Source organism: Bos javanicus, chromosome 1, assembly GCF_032452875.1.
Source record: "Bos javanicus breed banteng chromosome 1, ARS-OSU_banteng_1.0, whole genome shotgun sequence".
NCBI classification, from domain to species: domain Eukaryota; kingdom Metazoa; phylum Chordata; class Mammalia; order Artiodactyla; family Bovidae; genus Bos; species Bos javanicus.
In genome coordinates, this window is record NC_083868.1 from 151,390,988 (window position 1) to 151,415,084 (window position 24,097).

At 40.8% G+C, this 24,097-nt stretch overlaps 1 protein-coding gene across 4 annotated transcripts in view; it reads left to right on the top strand.

The window, feature by feature from the left end:
• The window catches only part of PIK3R4 (phosphoinositide-3-kinase regulatory subunit 4), a 78,440-nt gene that overhangs the window by 38,200 nt on the left and 16,143 nt on the right, over nucleotides 1-24,097 (top strand). For all 4 annotated transcript variants that reach the window (XR_009737892.1, XM_061424876.1, XM_061424877.1 and 1 more), the window contains 5 exons: nucleotides 279-482; nucleotides 7,793-7,994; nucleotides 9,891-10,078; nucleotides 10,803-11,013; nucleotides 16,761-16,926. Coding sequence is in view for 3 of the 4 variants with exons in the window: in XM_061424876.1 (XP_061280860.1) it covers nucleotides 279-482; nucleotides 7,793-7,994; nucleotides 9,891-10,078; nucleotides 10,803-11,013; nucleotides 16,761-16,926 (971 nt within the window). In the remaining variant the exon portion in view is untranslated. The remainder of the gene's footprint in view (nucleotides 1-278; nucleotides 483-7,792; nucleotides 7,995-9,890; nucleotides 10,079-10,802; nucleotides 11,014-16,760; nucleotides 16,927-24,097) is intronic.

A 24,097-nucleotide genomic window follows, 5' to 3' on the forward strand; every position in this document is an offset into this window, starting at 1 on the left:
GGGTCTAAACTTTTCTAGTCTGGACATTGGTAATATTCAAGTATGATAGACACAAATGTATACTCAGATGCTAAAAATGAATGAAGAAATACCTTCACTCTCTAAAGGTCCCTGGTGTTCTTTTTTCTTCTAAGCAAAAGTTGCAGATGTCAATATCTCCCGTTTTCTTAGAAAATGAATGCCCATGTTAACTTTACACAGGTTATATTTATTGAATTTGAAAACAGCTGTACTGTATGTTATATCTTTGGCTGATTCTTTTTATTTTTCTAATATAGATTGAAAGAAAACTTGTTCTACTCAGTGTTTTAAAAGAGCCAGTAAGTCGTTCTATATTTGATTATGCTTTGAGGTCTAAAGATATCACTAGCTTGTTCAGACATCTTCACATGCGTCAGAAGAAGCGAAACGGGTCTCTTCCTGACTGCCCTCCACCCGAGGATCCTGCCATAGCACAGCTGCTGAAGAAGTTGCTTTCACAGGTAGTATCACCTTTCCGGAATCTTACATTTAAATGCAGATTTTATAAAAACATGGAGGGATACATCTAGCATGTAAAAATATTTTTGATTAAGTTGTAGCATAGCAAATGAGTAAATAAATCTGACAGATATGCATTTGCTTTGGTATCTAAGGCATGCTGTGACGATGATAAGGCACTGGGTTGAGTTAAATAAGGAATCATGGGAGACTGTGTAAGTTTGTTTGTGGTTACTGGCTATGTACATGAGGGAAAAAGTAGATACAACCTTAGATTTAAGTAATATTCTCGATTGCATTTCATATTTCGTCAAAAATATAAAGAAATTCAGTTAGAAAAAAAAATTACAGAACACAAATGCAATAAAACTCTTGGTTTAATTCAGCTCAAAATTTAGAGTCTTCACTACATGCAAACAGCTGAAATGCTGGGACTTATAATGTGTCTTAGATTGAATAAACCAGCAGTTTACTGCTGTATCTTGCAAATCTGTGGATCTGAATCCTTGTTAACAAATCTCGTTAGAACTAGGAATCCTTGTTATTATGCTTGGCATTATTTAAATCTAGACTCAGCATCCTGTTCTAGAGGGGACGTGTGGATCCTAGAGAAGACAAAGTAGGAGTGTAACTCGTTAGAAATAAAGGGTACGGTTCCTGAAAAGATGTTCAGTGGGCATTAAAGCGAATGCTTGGGGTCACTGTTAATGAGTGTCTTTAAGTCTGTGGGACATGATGTTTAAGAACATGAGTATCGGTCACTATCTTGTCTAAGAGAAAAGAAGAGAGAACACCTCTGCTGCGGAGAGAGAATCGGTCAGCTTCGGGAGATAAATCCTTTCTCACATCGATGCCTGTTACTGAATATCCGGTGCTGTCTGATGCCCAGATATCGGTTTGGGTGATTGAACTCTGCAGTAGGCTTCTGTGGATGCTGGTTAATAACCCATCTTGGTTCTTTGAGGTCTAACTTTATCTGGAGACTTGAGCTGCCTCTGAAAGTCCCTTGCAACCCAGTGGTTCTGTTTCCTGTGTTTCAGAGGACTTCAATTTGATATGACTTGAATTGCCAGAGAGCTTGTTTCTTTGAGTTTTCTTTTAACCTTGGCTTGTACATTAGATGTATTTTCCAGTTTATGGAAAATTGGATATTGAATCACATTTTCCAGTTCTTTCTCCAGAGCAAGTAATTCTCATCAAAAAGATTTCCGCATGCATTAAAAACCACCCCAGTTTAGATGTTTCTTGGAGCTTGAATAGTGTAATTCTTTTGTATTTCTCTCTTCCATGCAAATCCTGTTTATTAAGTTGAAATCTTCTATGCGGAAGTTTTCTCTTCCGTGTAGGTCGTTAGTTATTTTCTGGAACCGCCTTAGCTCCTGATTGTTGCTTTTCACCTTGCCGTGGGTGTCAGTTTTCCGCTGCCACGGGTAAAGGGAGGGCAAGGGGAGGGGCAGCGTGCCTCCCTTTACCCTTGGCATAGCCCTTCTGCATCCTGCTGCTCTTCTTCCCAGCCCCAGGGCCCTGCTGCTCCCCGGCACCAGCCCCCATCACTGGGGTCCCAGTGAAAGCACTGCACTCTCACTGACTTGTATTCCTGAGTCTCAGTGCTTGAGGTCCTCACTCATCTCTCCTTCCTGTGAGTGGAAACGGGGATATGCTGTCTCTGTGAATAATCTTAGGAGACTAGTCACAGATAGTCTCAGAAGACTCCTCAGGGGCAAGGATGCTCTGCTTTAAGGGCTAGGTGCTGCTGCTGGAAAGGACAGCAGGCTAGAGTCTCCGAGGCCCTGGGCAGCAGCAGCACAGCACTGGCTTCCCCAGGTTGAGAACACGCAGTGAGTCTACTTTCTGTGTTGTGTGCCTGTCCTTGAAATAGGTTTGATGAGTAGATATTGGCATCATTTCATTAGATAAGGAAACTGAGGCTCAGTGAGGGTAGTTAAGCTCCTGTGCATGCACACTTAGTGAACATTACATTTCAAAGCTAATGTTGGAACCTAAACCTGTCTTCACTCTGCATGCCTCCCCAAGTCCCCCACCCCCGCAAAGTGCCATCGTGCCTCTCAAAGTGCCCAGAGGATAAGGGACTAAAGCTGAGAGTCTTGCTGGGGTTTTATGTGGACTTAGGAAGAGGCCTCTGGGCCGCTCGTCTCTTCCAGCCCTTTGTGAGTCTGTCTTTTTGGTCCCTTTGCTACTGAGTTTGTTGGGATTACCAGAAGAGGCCTGGAGCCAGAGGCGGTTTTGGAGGTGGGAACTGAGTCCTTGTCCTAATGTTAGGAATACAGAGGGGAGAAATTAGCCTCTGCAGAGTTTACCCTCCTGCAGAATTTTTTTTTTTTTTTTTTGCTCGGGGTTCTTCAGTGCTCTTTTCTGTAGTACCACTTGGGGACACTTGAGATACGGTGTGACTAAAATAGGCCTTTCCAGAGCAGCCTAGTGTTGTTTCTCTGATATATTCAGAGCACCAGATAATAGACTTAAAGTACACTTCTGGAATTACCTCTGTGGGAGTTGAAATCTGCCTGTACTCCAGATTTTCAATAGGATTTCCCATCTGGAGGTAACACATGTCAGGATTATTTTAGATTGATCTCATCTATGAGAGCTCCCTGTTTTTTTCATATTCATTTAATCAGATACTAGAACAGACACTTTAACTAACATTTTAAACTTTTACATATTTTTAACTAAAAAGATTTTGACTTGGTAGTATAGATGCATGGTGTAAAATTGAAAAGCTGTATAAGAAGATATACAATAAAATGTAAGTTTTCGTCTAATCTCTGACTCCTGGCCATCCGTTTTTCTTTCTCTGTTGATTGTGAATTTTATACTGTTGGGTGCTGAATCCCTTTACACTACACAGTTGGCCCTCTATATCCACACATTCCACATCCATGAATTCAACCAACCGTGGGTCGAAAATATTAAAAAAAAAAAAAAATTCCAGAAAGTTCCAAAGAGCAAAACTTGAATTTGCCTCATACTGGTAACTGTTAACATTGTATTTACAACTTTTTACATAATATTTACATTGTTTTAGATATTATAAGTAATCTAGAGGTAATTTAAAGTATATAGGAAGATGTTTGTAGGTTCCTTGCAAATACTGTGCTGCCATTTTATTTAGAGGATCAAGCATCTGTGGATTTTGTTGGGGGTCCTGAGGATGGCTATATTGTGTTGGATTTGTTTTGTAGTTAAAGTTATTTGGAGTTGGTTTGATGATGTTAAGCCTTGGTTTTGAGCTTTGTTAGAAGAGATCCAGATCAGCCTTTGGTCAGTGGCCAGCTTAGCTTGATTCCTAGGGACTTGTGAGGACATGATGTTCTCTGTGGCAAGAGGTCTCTCACTTCCGGCTGGTAGGAGCAGAGTGAGTGATCCTCAGCCTTGTCAGCTCTGGGGTTGTTTGGCTTGCTGCTTTCTGTTGCCTTTTCCTGGTCCCAGGTGTTGGTGTTCATACACATGTAGCTCAGCACTCAGTGGGAGACTGGTGGCGCCCTGACCACAGCTCTTGCTTGGCAGGGGATCTCTCTTCTTCAGGGCTCTGCCCCATTCTTGGCCGTTTGGCTTCCTGGAACTCTGATTTGTCTCTTGAATGTGGCTCTGATGAACTCTGAGTCCCCCCCACCATCGCCCTCCTCACGCCATGGCCTGGAAACTCTCCAAAGAGTAAGCTGGGACAGTCATAGGACTCACCTTTATCTGGGGGAATCAGAGCCCTGTGCTTCCTGTTTTCCAGTGTCTGAAATGTGTCATATCGTATTTTTTGTCTGGTTTTAAAGTTGTTTTAAATGAGAGGGTAAATCTTGTCCCTGTTATACATCATGGCTGGAAGCAGAAGTCTGACGGATATTAAGGGACTACACTTTTGCTGTAAACAATAGAATGGGAAAGATGAGATCTCTTCAAGAAAATTAGAGATACCAAGGGAACCGTTCATGCAAAGATGGGCTCAATAAAGGACAGAAACGGTGTGGATCTAACAGAAGCAGATGATATTAAGAAGAGTTGGCAAGAATATACAGAAGAACAATACAAAAAAGATCTTTGGACCCAGATAATCACGGTGTGAGATCACTAACCTGCAGGCATACGTCCTGGAGTGCAGTGTTAAGTGGGCCTTAGGATGCATCACTACGAACAAATGCACTCAATATGCCAGCAGATTTGGAAAACTCAGCAGGGGCCGCAGGACTGAAAAAGGTCAATTTTCATTCCAGTCCCAAAGAAGGGCATTGCCAAAGAATGCTCAAATTACCGCACAATTGCACTCATCTCACACACTAGCAAAGTAATGCTCAAAATTATCCAAGTCAGGCTTCAGTAGTACGTGAACCATGAACTTACAGATGTTCAAGTTGGATTTAGAAAAGGCAGAAGAACCAGAGATCAAATTACCAACCTCTGATGAATCATCGAAAAAGCAAGAGAATTCCAGAAAAACATCTGCTTCATTGATTATACCAAAGCCTTTGACTGTGTAGATCACAACAAACTGTGGAAAATTCTTCAAGAGATGGGAATATCAGACCACCCTCCATGCCTCCTGAGAACTCTGTATGCAGGTCAGGAAGAAACAGAACTGGACATGGAACAACAGACTGGTTCCAAATGGGGAAAGAAGTATGTCAAGGCTGTATATTGTCCCCCTGCTTATTTAACTTATATGCAGAGTACATCATGAGAATTGCTAGGCTGGATGAAGCACAAACTAGAATCAAGATTGCCGGGAGAAATATCAATAACCTCAGATATGCAGATGACACCACCCTTACGGCAGAAAGTGAAGAACTAAAGAGCCTCTTGATGAAAGTGAAAGAGGAGCATGAAAAAGCTGGCTTAAAGCTTAACATTCAGAAAACTAAGATCATGGCATCTGCTCCCATCACTTCATGGCACATAGAAGGGGAAACAATGGAAACAGTGAGACTTTATTTTCTTGGGCTCCAGAATCACTGAAGATGGTGACTGCAGCTACGAAATTAAAGGACGCTTGCTCCTTGGAAGAAAAGCTATGACCAACCTAGACAGCCTATTAAAAAGCAGAGACATTATTTTGCCAACAAAAGTCCGTCTCATCAAAGCTATGGTTTTTCCAGTAGTCATGTATTGATGTGAGAGTTGGACTATAAAGAAAGCTGAGCGCTGAAGAATTGATGCTTTTGAACTGTGGTGTTGGAGAAGACTTGAAAGTCCCTGGGACTGCAGGGAGATCCAACCAGTCCATCTTAAAGGAAATCAGTCCTGAATATTCATTGGAAGGACTGATGCTGAGGCTGAAACTCCAGTACTTTGGCCACCTGATGCGAAGAACTGACTCATTGGAAAAGACCCTGATGCTGGGAAAGATTGAAGGCAAGAGAAGGGGACGACAGAGGATGAGATGGTTGGATGACATCACCAACGCAATGGACATGAGTTTGAGTATGCTTCGGGAGTTGGTGATGGGACGGGGAAGCCTGGTGTTCATGGGTTCGCAAAGAATCAGACACGACTGAGCAACTGAACTGAGCTAATTGTCCTTGTCAGGGTTTTTTCTTTGTTTTTTGATGATGCATTCCTAACATTTTTTTAATTGAGATATAGTTCATAGTGAAATTTAGTGTTTAAAAGCACACAGTTCAGTGGTTTTTAGTGTATTCACAAAGTTGTGAAACCATCACCACTAATTCTAGAACATTTTCTAGAATATGTGAAGTCGCTTAGTTGTGTCTGACTCTTTGGGACCCCATGGACTGTATGTAGCTTGCCAATCTCCCCCATCCATGGGAGTCTCCAGGCAAGAATACTGGAGTGGGTAGCCATTCCCTTCTCCAGGGGATCTTCCTGACCCAGGGATCAAACCCAGGTCTCCCGCATTGCAGGCTGACACTTTATCTTCTGAGCCACCAGGGAAGCCCCTGGAACATTTTCATCAGCCTGAAAAGAATGTCCTTTTCCATCAGCAGTCATTCCCTATTTGCTTCTCCCTCTGGCAGCCACTCAGTCTGCTTTGTGTTTCTGTGAATTTGCCTGTCTTGGATATTTCGTGTAAATGAGATCACACAGTATGTGACTTTTGTGACTGGCTGCTTTTGCTCAGCAGAATATGTTTAGAGCTCCATGGTTGGGGAGTCTCTCCACTCAGCCTTCTTTCTGGCCTTCCCTTGTGTGGACTGAAGCAGAGCCATCCTTTCCTATGAGCTGAAACGTAGGCTAAAAAAAGAGAAGAACTGTTAGCTGTGTCATTGTCTAAGTAGATTTTAGGAGAAATGTAAATAAATGAATTTCAGGTTAATATTGGAAAAAATTTGTCAAGGATATTGTACAAGTATTATACTTTAATGTTATTTTATTTCATTATTTCTTAGCTTTTTGACTTTCTAGAGTTGATTTTCCTCTTGTGCCAGTGGATTGTGACTATTACTTTAAGCTCCAGTTTTAGAGGGATTTTAGATTGAGGCCTTAGGGAATTGTCATTTTATTAGTTTTTTCATTTGCGTAATAAAAACATTCTACAGGAGTTCTTGGAGGTGGGAAAGTTAAGAAAATGCAGAACTGCTCCAAGTACCAGAATGTTTACTTTGCACATCGAATTCATTATTTAAGTAGTATTCATTAGCTGTCAGTTTGAAGTGTTTTGTCTTACGTGGATTAATTTACTAAAATTTTATAATCGTCTTATAAGATGGGTACTAGTAATTACCCTCATAGGTAAACAGAGGTCCAGAGAAAGTGGGTGGCTTGCTCACGGCCATACAGATTGTAAGTAATGCGGCTGGAATTTGAACCACAGCGGCCTGACTCTAGTCTTCCTGTTACCTTAGGATGCCAGTGTGTTGCTTACACTTGCCTGTCGGTCCATGAGGCGTGCGTTGAGAATGCTCAGAATGCGTTATGCATCACAGAGTGCCTTCCCAGCAGTGTCCCACCACACAGTCCACCACATCTAGGGAGAAAGTCCAAGTACACACGCTTTCTTCTGCTTCCTGCACTTGCAGAAGTTATACATCAAAGGTCTACCAGGCACTGTATTAAGTTCTGTGGAGATTTCAAAGGTGAATTGTACTTGAATGTTGCCTGTTAGAAAGAATGTTAAGATATAAATCATGATACAAAGTAGAAAATGCCCGGTAGAGGGAGAGTGTCCTCCGAGATCATAGTACTGTTGTTCTGTATTGATAATTCCCTTTTCTCTTGCCTTTGCTTGCTTCATTTTACTGTTCTCACTCTTAAATTTTAAATTGAGTGGTTTGACCCTTCAGTTGTGAGTCATTTTGAGGCCTATTATTACTTGCAAAATAACCTAGGTTTTATTTGTTTTTAGGGAATGACAGAGGAAGAGGAAGACAAGCTTTTGGCTCTGAAAGACTTCATGATGAAATCTAACAAGGCAAAGGCCAATATAGTGGATCAGAGTCATCTCCATGATAGTAGTCAGAAAGGTGTAATTGATTTGGCAGCCTTAGGTATAACTGGGAGACAAGTTGATCTTGTTAAAACCAAACAGGAACCAGATGACAAGCGAGGTTAGTATATTTCTGTGTGTGTGTGTTAGCTTGTTATTACTAGTTATTTCATAAGTTTTTAGTAGTAAAACTAAGAAGTCACATTTCTCACATATAGAACTTTCAAATACAGTGAGTGAATGACTCCATTTATATTTAATAGCAAGAAGACTTGGGAGAGGAAAAGTGGAGAAGTGGACATACAGTTAAGAAATTAAGTAACTTTCCAAATTCATGGATTTGTACATGTGGAGTCAGAATTCAATCCAAAGTCTGACTCCAAAGCCTAGTTGCCTCTGTGGCAGTATATGATTGAAGGCAAAATTCTATTTTTTAATCCTTTAAGCACCAACCCAAGGTCAATAGTCTATGTAAAAAGAGGGTAAAGTTTCCTATCTTGTTACTAGTGGGTAACGGCCAGTGAATTGAATAGTCTTGCAAAGGAGAGATGCATTCATGATTTGAAAGTAAAAGTTGTTAGTCATACCGTCGTGTCTGACTCTCTGATCCCATGGACTGTAGCCCACCAGCCTCCTCTGTACATGGAATTTTCATGATTTTAAGTCTTGAGATTTAAACCTGTTGACTCTTGTGACATTGATGTTGATTGTGTGAGGGTTTTAAAATCTCATGCATTCTTCCCTTTAACCTTTTTTGGAGATATACTGACTTTTAAGTACATGCCTTTTAAAATCCTTATATTCCAGCATCGGGCTTTCCCTGTGGCTGGGTGGTAAAAAATCCACCTGCTATGCAGGAGACACAGGTTTGATCCTTGGGTTGGGAAGATCCCCTGGAGAAGGAAATGGCAACCCACTTCAGTGTTCTTGCCTGGAAAATCCCATGGACAGAGGAGCCTGGTGGGCTACAGTCCATGTGGCTGCAAAGAGTCGGACACAATTTACAACCTAACAACAACATTCTAGTATCAGCTTTTGAGGGCAGCTGATGAATTACTTTAAAAAAAGAAAAGACCTCTAACTGTTGAACTTGGAATAAAGTATTTGCAACTTAACTATTAACGGTTTACAGCAGCGGTCCCCAACCTTTTTGGCACCAGTGGCCGACAGTTTTTCCACGGGTGAGGGATGAGGTTGGTTTCCGTTTCACTGGCTATTCACATTTTGCTGTGCAGCCTGGTTCCTATCCATCCATGACCTGGGGGTGGGGACCCCTGACTTATAGCCATAAAATGTTAAGCATTTATACCATTCGTAAGAAAAACCACAAGCTCCCGAAAGAAAAATAGTGAAGGATTTGAACATACAAGTTATAGAATAGAGATACACATTTAAAAGGTAAACAGTGAAATGAATGCAAATAGAAATGAGATGCCATTCTCTGCCTTTGTGATTAGTGAAGACTGATGATGCTTGTCAGCAAGCGGCAGGGAATGGGCATTTTCACTAAATTCATTGTTCTTGAGCTTATAAATTGAACATAATATTATTATTTTTTACTATTTGACTTATATTTTCAGTTCTGGAAATTTCTCATAGAAACGCTGACAGACATGTGAAGGAATATGCATAAGAATGCAAAGGACTTTTTATTTTTTCTTTTCTTCACCCCATGTAACTGATTCTGGATATAGAGAAGTCATATTTATCAGTGTAGTCAGGACATTTGAAAAAGTTATATTTTTGTTGGTTCTTCAGATAAAGTGGTTCCTTGAAATTGAGCTAGCCTTGGACAACTAGGAAGCAGTTAGGTCTGATTACTAACACTACTGAAAGTGCATCTGTCCATCTGTCCTAGAGATGAAATGAGAGCTAACATGTTTATGCGTGAATATAAATAAATCGGCCCTCATGAAGTCCATGTTGTCCCCCTTCCTCCAGCCCACACACGCAGAGTAATAAAAGCACGGATTTGTCATAGATGCTTCCTTCAGATTATTCTGATCTTTTTTCATAGCTAGAAAACATGTTAAACAAGACTCAAATGTCAATGAAGAGTGGAAAAGCATGTTTGGCTCTCTGGAGCCACCGAGCATGCAGCAGGCCCTGCCTAAAGGGAGTGATCAGGAGGTGGTGCCGGCTGGGAAGCCGCCTCGTTCTGAGTCCTCCGCTGCTGTCTGCGTCCCTTTGTCGACTTCTCCACAGGTATTGTCATCCCGGCAGTACTGCGCTTTTTGTCTGTGGATCTCATTCTACATTTGGATGTTTAAAGGCTGTGTACTGTACTGGAAAAATCAATACAGTGACTTGTCTTTTAGGAAGGATGTTTTTCTTTCCAGAAGAGGTTTATTTTCATAGCCAAAGAGAAATCTAGTATTGAAAGCACCAAATAAGGTGATCTGAAACTGGGGTGAGGTCGTCATTATGAACTATGATTCTACTCATAGGCTGCAGTGAACCTTTAAAATCTTCTTTTATTCTTCATTTAATATAGCATAGTTACATCTGTAAGATAGCAAAAATACTTCTATTAAGAAAAGTCCCAGGTTTACTCTGTGTGAGAAATGTCATGATTTGGATATATTTGAAGTAAGTTTTTAATTTGCAGTAATTCTTCCCTAGGCAATATATTTTAATTGAATGAACTGATAAAATTCTCTTTCTTTTTTTCAGTTAAATTAATGAATATTTTTGTTTAATGTTATTCCTACACTGATAATTTTTTTAAAATATGGAGATTTGGAATTAGTGGTTAAACTTTATCTTAATTAGGTTTTCACTGAAAAATATGTCCCTGTATTTAGATGGATTTAAAAATTGGTACATAACTAAGGACAAAAGTCTGGTGTAATAAGTAGAACACGGGTACATTTTAATCATCAAACATACTGTACTTACGACACAGATACTTATTCTTTTGGTTTTGCAGATTCCAGAAGTGACAAATGTCCAAAATAGAAAACCAACAATACAGGTTTTAAGTAGTACAATTTTACCGTCCACTTACCAGATCCGGATCACAACGTGTAAAACTGAGCTTCAGCAGCTCATACAACAGAAACGGGAGCAGTGCAATGCCGAGAGGATAGCTAAGCAGATGATGGAAAACGCTGAGTGGGAGAGTAAACCCCCCCCACCGGGTAAGTGTGCCATTGACGGGCAATGGTATTCCAGCCTGGGTGCCAGGGCCTGGAATCCAGTGGAAGAAACTGGTACCAGTTACTGGCAGAGGAAGTGATCACAAAGCTGTCACTTTGAAAGCCCACGATACCTAATGTTTTTGCCAGGTGGTCCAGTGGCTGAGACTCCACGCGTCCAGTGCAGGGAAGCCAGGTTTGATCCCTGGTCGGGGAACCAGATCCTGCATACTGCACCTGAGACCTGGTGCAACCTAAATACATACATACATATATATATATATATATATATATATATATATATATATAAAAGCCCACAGGAAGAACCAAGAAGTGAGAAATCCCAACTCATTATTTGTGGAATTTGGATCTTGGCTCTGGCAGTGCCTTTTAGGCCTGTTACCTACTGTTTTATCCTGTCTGTGGTGCATGTTCCCCATTCATAGTGCTGGGTTTTACCTGCCTGCTTAGTGTCGTGCCACTTTCTCACTAAATGTCAGACCTCCTTGAGTAAACTCTGGCTTTCAATTTCTGAAGGGTTTAATAGCTATGAATTTTCTTTAAAAAATAGGTAGAAACATTTGAAAAATAATGAGTGCTTTAAAAATAAATCAAAATCACCTATAACCAACCATCACTCAGCAATCGTCAACATTAAGATTTTTGGGAAAACACTTCTGTATTCTGAGAAAATTTAAAGAAACTTGAGATATTTTAGATGGAAACTGTGCCTCAGCTGTGTTAACAGACATGCCCAGTGTTATGTGATGGAGCTCATCTCTCATATTGGACTGGCAGATTTTTAAAAATGTTTTTAATGAATTTCTGTATAGTTTTAATAATAAAAATGTATCTTAAAAACTGAGACGAAATATATGCTTGTGGATTAGTCAGTTCAGTCGCTCAGTCATTTCCAGCTCTTTGCAATGCCATGGACCACAGCACGCCAGGCCTCCCTGTCCATCACCTACTCCGGGAGCTTACCCAAACTCATGTCCATAGAGTCGGTGGTGCCATCCAACCATCTCATCCTCTGTCGTCCCCTTCTCCCCCTGCCTTCAATCTTTCCCAGCATCAAGGTCTTTTCAAATGAGTCAGTTCTTTGCATCAAGTGGTCAAAATATTGGGTAGAGATTGAAAAACCACATGAGTTCCCACAGGCTTCCGTTGTGAATGTAGGAAAAATGCCAGTGGAGACCAATGATTTAAAGATTTCAGAAATATTATTAAGTGGTCTGGTAGTCACATAAAATTTTTTTTAAGAAAATAAATACCCTGGAATGTTTGTTTCTATAATACAGTTCAATATGGTTTATCAGCCCTGCTTTAAAAACAAAAACTGTTGATCACGCTCTGTCTATTTTATTATAGAATCTGTCTTTATAAGTCGCATTTTATACCTAAGTGAAGCTATACGTTTTATTCAGTAATCCCAGAAAAGGTATCAGATTTTGTGGTTCATGAAATGTACAATGACTGTTGGACTTTTGATTTTTTCCTTTCCACACTTGAGTGGTTTTGTGAAATTGATTTTCTCTTGGGGGAAATGTTCAACCTAGCCTGTTCTATTGTCTAGACTTCATGGCAGAGTATTTTTTAGTATTCTCAAATCCAGCATATCCTCCCTGGAAATCACATTCAGCTGTTCTTTCCACACATGTGACCTAGAGATGCAAGGGGAACGGTATTTTTCGGTTGAATATGCCGGGTTTGGCAATGGTCTTGGTTTCAGGTTTGTTTCTTGGTAAAAGAAATAAGTTGATTTTAAGATAACGTTACTTAGCAGGCATAGATCCTTCAGTATAGCTTTTTTAAAAAATTATTTTAATTGGAGGATGATTGCTTTACATTACTGTATTGACTTCTGGGTGCAAAAAGATACGACACTGAAATATGAACTCCCCAGGTTGGTAGGTGCCCAGTATGCTACTGGAGAAGAGTGAAGAAATAACTCCAGAAGGAATTAAGAGGCTAAGCCAAAGCAGAAACAGCTCCCAGTTGTGGATATGACTGGTGGTGAAACTGAAGTCTGGTGCTGTAAAGAACAACATTGCATAGGAACCTGGAATGTCAGGTCCATGAATCAGGGTAAATTGGAAGTGGTCAAACAGGAGATGGCAAGAGTGAACATCGATATTCTAGGAATCAGAGAACTAAGATGGACTGGAATGAGTGAATTTAACTCAGATGACCAGTGTATCTACTACTATGGGCAAGAATCCCTTAGAAGAAATGGAGTGGCCATCAGTCAACAAAAGAGTCCGAAATGCAGTAATTGAGTACAGTCTCAAAAACGACAGAATGATCTCTATTCGTTTCCACAGCAAACCATTCAATATCACGGTAATCCAAGTCTGTTCCCCAACACTAACACCAAAGAAACTGAAGTTGAATGGTTCTCTGAAGATCTACAAGACCTTCTAGAACTAACACCCAAAAAAGATGTCCTTTTCATTATAGGGGACTGGAATGCAAAAGTAGGAAGTCAAGAGATACCTAGAGTAACAGGCAGGTTTGGCCTTGGAATACAAAATGAAGCAGAGCAAAGACTTAACAGTTTTGCCAAGAGAACGTCCTGGTCATAGCAAACACCCCCTTCCAACAACACAAGAGCTGACTCTGCACATGGACATCACCGGATGGTCAATACCAAAATCAGATTGATTATATTCCTCACAGTTGATGATGGAGAAGCTCTATACTATCAACAAAAATGACCAGGAACTGACTGTGGCTCAGATCATGAACTCCTTATTGCAAAATTCAGACTTAAATTTGAATAAAATAGGGAAAACCCTAGGGCATTCAGGAATGACCTAAATCAAACCCCTTATGGTTATACAGTGGAAGTGACAAATAGATTCAAGGGATTAGATCTGATAGAGCGCCTGAAGAACTCTGGACAGAGGTTTGTGACATTGTACAGAAGGCAGTGAAGAAAACCATCCCCAAGAAAAAGAAATGCAAAAAGACAAAATGTCTGTCTGAGGAGGCCTTACAAATAGCTGAGAAAAGAAGAGAAGCAAAAGGCAAAGGAAGAAAGGAAAGATATATCCACCTGAATGCAGAGTTCCAGCAAATAGCATGGAAAGATAGGAAGGCCTTCCTCAGTGATCAGTGCAAAGAAATACAGGAAAAACCATAGACTGGGAAAGACGAGAGATCTCTTCAAGAAATTTAGAGATACCAAGGGAACATTTCATGCAAAGGTGGGCAGATATAAGGACTGAAACAGTATGAACCTAGCAGAAGAAAAGGTGGCAAGAATACACAGAAGAACTGTACAGAAAAGATCTTAACGACCCAGATGACCACAATGGTGTGATCACTCACCTAGAGCCAGACATCTTGGAATGTGAAGTCAAGTGGGCCTTAGGAAGCATCACTATGAACAAAGCTAATGGAGATGGTGGAATTCCAGTTGAGATGTTTCAAATCCTGAAAGATGATGCTGTGAAAGTGCTGCAGTCAATATCCCAGCAAGTTTGGAAAACTCAGCAGTGGCCACAGGACTGGAAAAGGTCAGTTTTCATTCCATTCCCAAAGAAAGGCATTGCCAAAGAATGTTCAAACTACAATTGCACTCATTTCACATACTTTGAGCAAAGTAATGCTCAAAATTCTCCAAGCTAGGCTTCAACAGTATGTGAACTGAGAACTTCCAGATGTTCAAATTTGATTTAGAAAAGGCAGAGGAACCAGAAATCATATTACTAGCATCCGTTGGATCATCAAAAAAGTAAGAGAGTTCCAGAAAAACATCTACTTTTGCTTCATCGACTATGCTAAAGCCTTTGACTATGTGGATCATAACAAAGTGGAAAATTCTTCAAGAGATGGGAATACCAGATGATCTTATCTGCCTTCTGAGAAATCTGTGTGCAGGTTAAGGAGAAACAGAACCAGACATGGAACAACAGACCAGTTCCAAATTGGGAAAGGAATATGTTAAGCCTGTATATTGTCACCCTGCTTATTTAGCTTATATGCAGAGTACATCATACGAAATGCCAGACTGGATGAAGCACAAGCTGAAATCAAGATTGCCAGGAGAAATCAATAACCTCAGATAAGGAGATGATACCACTCTTATGGCAGTAAGCAAAGAGCTGCTAAAGAGCTGCTTGATGTAGGTGAAAGAGCAGAGTGAAAAAGCTGTTTTAAAACTCAGCATTCAGAAAACTAAGATCATGGCATCCGGTCCCATCACTTCATGGCAAATAGATGGGGAAACAATGACATACTTTATTTTCTTTTCTTGGGTGACTGCAGCCATGAAATTAAAAGACGCTTGCTCCTTGGAAGAAAAGCTATGCCAAACACAGATAGTGTGTTAGAAAAGTAGGGACATTACCTTGCCAACAGAGGTCCATCTAGTTAAAGCTTTGGTTTTTCCAGTAGTCATGTATGGATGTGAGAGTGGGACCATAAAGAAGGCTGAACGCTGAAACATTGATGCTTTTGAGCTGTGGTGTTGAAAAGGACTCTTGAGAGTCCCTTGGACTGCAAGGAGATCAAACCAGTCAATCCTAAAGGAGATCAATCCTGAATATTCATTGGAAGAACTGATGCTGATGCTAAAGCTGAAGCTCCTATACTTTGGTCACCTGATGCAAAGAGCTGACTCATTAGAAAAGACCTTGATGCTGGGAAAGATTGAAGGCAGGAGGAGAAGGGGACAACAGAGGATGAGATAGTTGGATGACATCACTGACTCAATGGACATGAGTTTTTGCAAGCTCTGGGAGATGGTGATGGACAGGGAGGCCTGGCGTGCTGCAGTCCATGGTGTCGCAGAGTTGAACATGATTGAGCAAGTGAACAATATATGTATGTCCCCTCTCTTCTGAACCTCCCTCCTACCTTCCATCCCATCCCACACCCTAGGTTTTTTTAAAAAATTGATTAATATTAAATATTATTAAATGTTATGCCCAAATATAAAGTTTTTTTTTAATCAAACATTGAAGATTGTTATATGCAAAGACCTATGCTGGATATTGTGAATGATACAGGATGGATAAAACATAGTCTCTGGCCTCAGGGACTTTGTTGTTTACTAGAGGATATTAATTATTCATGAAAAGAATATACACGAACAGAGTGTATAGATGTCATAAGGTACTAGAAAATCCTTGGGTATTCTGAGCCTAATTTATAATCCTGTTTATACCAATCTGTTGATGTCATAGAATATATGATTGCAGGCAGAGAAGAAGTCCACATTTGGGTTTTACTGTGGACCTGGGGCAGTGTTAGACGCTTTATATCTCATTTACCCATACAGTCATTGTGTGGGTTGAGTAATTTCCCCCTCATTTTACGTTTGTGGGAATTGAAACCTAAGTACCCCAAGGTCACGCTGTGGTGTGATAGATCTGGGTCTTTGAGGCTTTTGGAGTGGGCTCTCTCCCTAGTGCCCCATTTCTCTACATCAAGGTAGTCATTACCTCTTGCCGTTGAGCAAGTAGTTGGGGTTTTTCCTGGTAGCAGATGGCTAGTGTGCCCTCTTAGATGCTGGAGAAGGCCCTAGGGCAGTCTTTCTAAGGCTGTTTGAAAGGATATCTTCCTCCATAGGCGATAATATCTGACGTGGTCCAGTAGGCCACTCAGTATTGACTAGCTCTTGGGACCCTTTGTTTAGTTCTTATGAACTGTTCTCCTGTTGGCTGTTGATGCTTGTAGCTGGGCGTAAAGGGAAGATTGTATCTGTAAACTGAAACTTAAGACACGCTCCTGGTTTTCCTCAGGGTGGCGGCCTAAGGGGCTACTTGTGGCACATCTTCACGAACATAAGTCTGCTGTGAATCGGATTAGAGTCTCTGACGAGCATTCACTGTTTGCCACGTGTTCAAATGATGGCACAGTGAAAATCTGGAACAGTCAGAAGATGGAGGGGAAGACCACCACCACCAGGTAACCTGCACCTAGGCGGAGAGGCCACCCCCCGGCCCAGTCACTGAGTGCTCACTCCGTGACAGGTACTGTTTTAGGTACCAGGAATACAGTGGTGATAAATAGACACAAATACATGTTCTGGGAAACTTAACGTCAGTGGGAGGTGACAGACAATAAACATTGTGTAAGTAAGTAAAACAGGTTGTGTTTTTGGATGGTAAGAAATTTTATTGGAAAAAATGATAGCAGAAGAAGAGGGGTAGAGGGTGAGTGGGTGGGGTAGACTAGAGTTTAAAGAAATTGGCTAGAGACTTCTTCACGGAGAAGGTATCCTTTAAAGAAGCCCCTGACAAAGATGAGAGAAAATGCCATGGATGTCCTGGGAAAGAGCCTTCTCTGCAGAGGAAACATGGGCCTCAGAGACAGAAGAATGTTTGGCATGTTCGGGGAAGAACAGGAAGGTCTGTGTGAGGGAGAAGGAAGTCAGAGGGCCCGAGTTCACAGGGCCTTGCAGGCTGTCGTGAGGGGCTTAGCCTCTGAGTGAGGTGTGGGGGCCTTTGGATGGTTCTGCATGGTGGAGAGACATGATCTGAGTCAAACTTCAACAGAATTACTCTGGCTCTTGTGTTAAGAATAGACTGAGGAGGTGCAGGGTAGAAGGATTAGGAGGCTTTTTCTGTAACTGAGCGAGATGGGGGACATAGTGGGAAATGATCAGATTCTGGGTATGTTTTAATGCTGGCGTCAACAAGATTTGCTGAATGGGTTAGATGGAGTGTGAGCAACAGAGAAAGTAGGAAATGATAAGAGTGCCCAGTCAAGACAGACATAATTATTAGTTGAAATCTTGAAGACTCTTCACATATGCATGATGAGGTTATGATAAATGGGGGAGAAATTTTAGATTTGTACAACTTTGTAGTTGTGTGCCTAATTTGGTCTGGATCCGAAAAGAAAGCTATTAGAAATCAAAAATTGAATCTATGTACATGAAAAGATGTGGGGAACCTTTGGTACTTTTCTCATTATCAGTTCATTGACCATGCTGTTTTTCAGTCAGTTAAGTTGTGTCCAACTCTTTGCAACCCCACGGACTGCAACACACCAGGCTCTTCTGTCCCCACTCTCCTGGAGTTTGCTCAAGTTTATGACCATTGAGTCATTGATGTCTAATCATTGACCACTGACCATTTGACCAGTAACCACAAAATGGTCAACAAAATATCTTTGATAAACTAATTAATAAGTTTACTCCTTACCAACCTGATATGATTTTGTTCTGTTAATTCTGCTCTAATCTTTGCAGCACGCTTAGTTATTTTTCATGTTCATTCACTCTTGGCACTGCGTTGGTCAGAACATAAGTTGAAAACCAGTAAAAGAATCTTGGCTCCATGAGGCAATTTTTTTGGTCAATATTTAAATGAAATTTTCAAACCTTGAGAGAGGTTTTCCAGTGAACACACATGCTTGTGGCAAGACTCTAAATACTTAACAATTTTACTTTATTTGCTGTGTCGTATAATTATCCATCTTCCTATCAATTCATCTTTTAAAAATGTATTTCAGAGTGAGTCACAGATATCAGAACATTTCTCCCAAAAATTTCAGCCATGTATATTGCTAATATTTGTTTATAGTTCTCCCTTTCTTCTTGGGCATAAAGTTTGTATGCTGTGAAGCACACAGATCTTAACCATTCCAAAAGATCCAGCAAATACACAAACTTGTGCAACTTAAAAACCACTCTCAAGATACAGAACATAACTAGAATGTTCCCTCATGTTCCTTTGCATAAAATGCCTGCCTCCTCCCTGCCTACAGCCATTCTTTTGATTTTCCCCCACCATTATTAGCATTTTGATTAATGTTCTAAAAATCTCTGATAACTATTTTCCAAATGGTTCTTTGTTATTATCATCATTAGTTGTATTCATTTTTGCTTTTATTAGTAGGGTAAGTTTAATTGGTTTGAGTAAGCCTCTCAAGTGAAAACTTGGAATCATCCATTAACTTTGCAGAAACCTCTTGTTAATTCCAGATGCTTTTTATCACAGAGCCATGCCTTTGTCCCCGTGTCATATTTTAGGCAGTGGTAAACCAGAAAATGTGGCAGTTCAGCTGGCAGTAACTGTAGTCTTTGGAACGTTTGTATGATGTTTAGGAGAATGGGTGTCCTCTGGACACGGGGGCTTTCTTGTCTGTAAGAGCAGACTGTAAGCCTTAGCTTGGAGATGCTTCATTCCAGGTCCAGGGAGAGAAAGAGGGCGAGGGAATAGGAAGTGTTGCCCTCATCATGTGCCTTTGTGAGCTGATGAGGGAGAAGGAGGCCTTCAAAGCGGTGCTGTGTTTCTTAGGCAGTCTCACTAGTACCTTCTGACTGCCTGGGTATTTCCCTCATGCAGTATGTTGGCTGACCACCCCATTGCAGACTTTCTCCTTGAATTGCATCGGTGATTTAGGCCATCTGGATCTTAGCTCTGCCGTTTGCTTCTTTCTTATTTCAGTTAAACTTTTAGTTTTTCCTTTGTGGACTAATTCTTGAAAATTTGCTGTGTTTTTTTGTTTTTTTTTTTTAACTTTTACATAGATTTTTAAAATTTAATCCTTTGTAGTATTCTAAACTGTATTTTCCATATATGCTCTTTGTGCTCCCCCATTTTTGGCTCATTTAGCGTCTCGATTTTAGGAAACACTGATGTATTTGGTACTTGCCAAATTTGATGGTAAAACATCTAAGTATAGTGTTATTCCAATGAAGAGTAGTGCAAGAAATTATCAGTGTTAGGATTACATAGTTTAGAGTCTGAGATAGTATTAGAAGTTGAAGTTTTTGAGTGATATGGCTACCCTGAAGTAAAGGGTTAACCTGAGGCCTGAACTTTACAAAATTGAATTTTGGGGATAGGAAGAGAGCAGTCAGAAAAGGAGAGAGAAGAAACCATTTAAGTTATGTCATACTGCAACAGAAGGGAGCGTTTAAGAAAGAGATTTATCAGATCAGATCAGATCAGTTGCTTATTCATGTCCGACTCTTTGCAACCCCATGAATCGCAGCACGCCAGGCCTCCCTGTCCATCACCAACTCCTGGAGTTCACTCAGACTCATGTCCGTCGAGTCAGTGATGCCATCCAGCCATCTCATCCTCTGTCATCCCCTTCTCCTCCTGCCCCCAATCCCTCCCAGCATCAGAGTCTTTTCCAGTGAGTCAACTCTTCGCATGAGGTGGCCAAAGTACTGGAGTTTCCCCTTTAGCATCATTCCTTCCAAAGAAATCCCAGGGCTGATCTCCTTCAGAATGGACTGGTTGGATCTCCTTGCAGTCCAAGGGACTCTCAAGAGTCTTCTCCAACACCACAGCTCAAAAGCATCAATTCTTCGGCGCTCAGCCTTCTTCACAGTCCAACTCTCACATCCATACATGACCACAGGAAAAACCATAGCCTTGACTAGACGGACCTTTGTTGGCAAAGTAATGTCTGTGCTTTTGAATATGCTATCTAGATTTATCAGCAGCTCTCAAATGCAGTAAAAGTGCCAAGTGGCATGAAAGCCTAGTAAAACAATTGGGTGTTCTCACACAGTGACCTTTGGTGAGTATAGTTCATACATCCATCATCCATGGAAGGCTTTGGACTTTATGTATCACAAGCCTTTATGATGAACATATTCTAAGAAGAAGAAAGATTTAATTCAGATATTTAGTTTTGAGGCTGTTCAGATTGGCTTTTATTTTCCCCTAACATTTTTATTTATTTTTAATCAAAGGATAATTGCTTTACAGTATTGTTTTGATTTCGGCCACACATCAACATGAATCAGCCATAGGTACATATACAGCTCCCTCTTGAATCTCCCTCCCACCCCTCACCCCATCCCACTCCTGTAGGTTGTCACAGAGCCCCAGTGTGAGTTCTCTGAGTCATCCAGCAAACTCCCGCTGGCTCTCTGTGTACACATGGTCAGGCATCTGTTTCCCTGTTCTCCCTCCATTCATCCCACCCACCCCTTGCTGAGTCCGCACACACATCTCTTCTCTAATCTCCATCTCAGTTGCTGCCCTGCAGATAGGTTCATCAGTACCGTCTTTCCAGAGTCCACATATGTGTTAGTATATGATACTTGTTTCTCTCTTTCTGACTTACTTCACTCTGTATAATAGGCTCTGTGTTCATCCACCTCATTAGAACTGACTCAAATGTGTTCCTTTTTATGGCTGAGCAATAGTCCATTGTGTATATATATACCAAAGCTGGCTTTATCCATTCATCTGTTGGTGGACATCCAGGTTGCTTCCACGTCCCAGCTGTTGTATACATGCTGCAGTGAGCATTCGGGTACATGTGTCTTTCGGTTATGGTTTTCTCAGGGTATATGCCCAGTAGTCGGATTGTTGAGTCATAGGTGGTTTTATTCCTGGTATTTTAAGGAATCTCCAGGCTGTTCTCCATTGTGGCTGTACCAGTTTACATTCCCACCAACAAAGCAAGAGGGCCCATTTCCTTCACACCCTTTCCAGCATTTTTGTTTGTAGATTTTTTGATGATGGCCATTCTGACCCATGTGAGGTGATACCTCACTGTAGTTTGATTTGCATTTCTCTGATAGTGAGCAGTGCTGATCATCTTTTTATGTGTTTATTAGCCATCTGTTTGTCTTCTTTGGAGAAATGTCTGTTTAGGTCTTTTTCCCACTCTTTGATTGGGTTGTTTGCTTTTACAGTATTGAGTTGCATGAGTGGCTTGTATATTTTGGAAATTAATTCTTTGTTAGTTATTTCACTTGCTTATTGTTTTCTCCCATTCTGAGCGTTGTCTTTTCTTGCCTTCTTTTTAATTATAAAAAACTGGGAGCAAACTAAAGATTCAGCAGAAGGAGAGAAACTGGATAAGTAAGTGATTATTGTGGTAATAAAGTGATTGCTGTAGAAATACATTTTTTTGGTATGGACTATATTGATACAGTCTGTGAAAATACAGTTTTGAGAAGTTGGTTTAAGAACTCATGTAGGATTTCTGTTTTTAGAAAGACAGAGTAAGAATTTTCAAAATTATTTTCCTCCTTAAAAACAATGAGAACACTGGCAAAAACTGTCAAAATCAACTTTTTCAGGATTCTAGAAATTAAAGTCCTTCATCAATCTGAAAATTGTTGTTTGAGAAAAACGGCTGACTCTCAGAACAGCAAGCCATGGATGTGAGCCCTGATTTCATCCCCCACTACTTCCAAGCTGTACAGTGGCTTTGGAAAACTTAATAGTAACCGTGAAAACCAACAGCTTAGTAGCACCTGGAGGGGTCGTAAAGGCTTTGAACTCCTCCAAGGCCCCGTTTCCAGAGAATGATCACCATTTGACCAGCTTGCTGTAAACCGCCATGATCAGGGCCTGTCCTGTCTTCGTTTGAGCTGTTACTTTGTTCTTTGAGGAAAAACTCTACCCATGGAGCATTTGTTGAAATTATTGATGGGATTTGTTTAACATTGCAGCTGCCTGAGGTGGCAGTCCCAGTTGTAGCTAAGAAGAGGCTCACGAAAAACTTTAAAGCAAGCGTGTGATATCAGTAGGGGGCTTTTGAAAAGTTTGGATGTATGCATGGGTGTCTATAAGACCACATGCACTTGCAGGGTTGTGTATAAGCCCAAGAAAGAACTCTGGAGGCTGCAGGTTCTCAGCTGTGGCTGACCTTGAGTCTCTGTGTGAGCAGGAGATGAAGGATGAGGCCGAGCTGTAAACTGCTTTATTGAGGGTGTGCCACAGCTAGCACAGAGAGCCTCACAAGGGCTGGACCTCGCATCAGTTCATGAGATGTAAGGAATGTCATTGTTATTTAGTCACTAAGTTGTATCTGACTTTTGCAACCCCATGGACTGTAGCCCGCCAGGCTCCTCTGTCCATGGAATTTGCCAAGCAAGAATACTGGAGGGGGTTGCCATTTCCTTCTCCAGGACATCGTCCCAACCCAGGGATCGAACCCATTTCTTCTGCATTGGCAGGCAGATTCTTTAATGACCCCAGGAAAGTCATTAGCTGATCATTAATTTAACTGACGCGAGAGTTCAGTGGCCACGCATGAGAAATAAAGACTTTGTAGGATTGGTCTCTAGGCAAGTCACTAAACAAGCAGTGACAACATTGGTATCTTATTTCCAAAGTCAATACATACCAGTTAAAATGTCTAGTTTTGGACAAAAGTTAAAAGTCAGGCAAAGAAATAGGGAAGTATGTCCTATATACAGGAAGAAATGCAGGCAAAAGAAACAGTACCTCACTAATCCAAGAAATTGGACTTTTTAGACAATGACTTTAAATTAGTGATTAAAAATATGTTCAAAAAATTAGAAGAAATTATGTCTAAAGGATTAAAAGGAAATTATGAGAAAAATGTCTCAACAAATAGACAATGTCAATAAAGGGATAGAAATGATAAACAGAAATCCTGGCGTTCTGAAGTATAATAGAAGAGTTCAGGGCTGAACAGCAGATTTCAACTGGCGAGAGAAAAAACCAGGGACTTGAAAATAGAAAATAGTTGACATCCATTCAGAAGTATAAAAACTAAAAGAGAATAAAGAAAACCAAACAGAGCCTCAGAGGCCTGTGGACCACCGTCAGGTGTACCAACATACACATGATAGTCCCAAAAGGCAAGGAGAGAGAGCATTGGAGGAAATACGGCTTGAACCACCCCCCCGCCCCCGCCCCCAGGTTTGGTGAGAAGCATTAATCTGCACATTTGAGGAGCTCAGCTAACTCCAAATAGGACAAAGATCAAAGAGAGCCATACGAGAGACATGATAAGCAAATTGTTGAAGCAATTGTTGAAAAATATTGAAGCAAAAGAGCAAAGAGACTCATCTTGTACGAGGGACCTTCAGTAAGGTTAATAGCTGACATTCAATCAGAAATGGTGGAGCCTAGAAGTCAGTGAGATGATATATTCAGAGTCTAGGAAGAAAAAGACTGACAGTAATTCTATATCCAGCAGAATTGTCTTTCAGAAACAAAGGAAAAATTAAGATATTCCAAGGTAAATAAAAACAGGGAATTTATTGCCAGCAGATTTCACCTGAAAGAAATACCAAAAGGGGTCTGTCGTGCTGACAGGAAAGGACATGAGACTAACTTGAACCACATGAAGAAATAAAGAGCATCAAGTAAAGGTATCAATAGATACAGGAGTGAACATA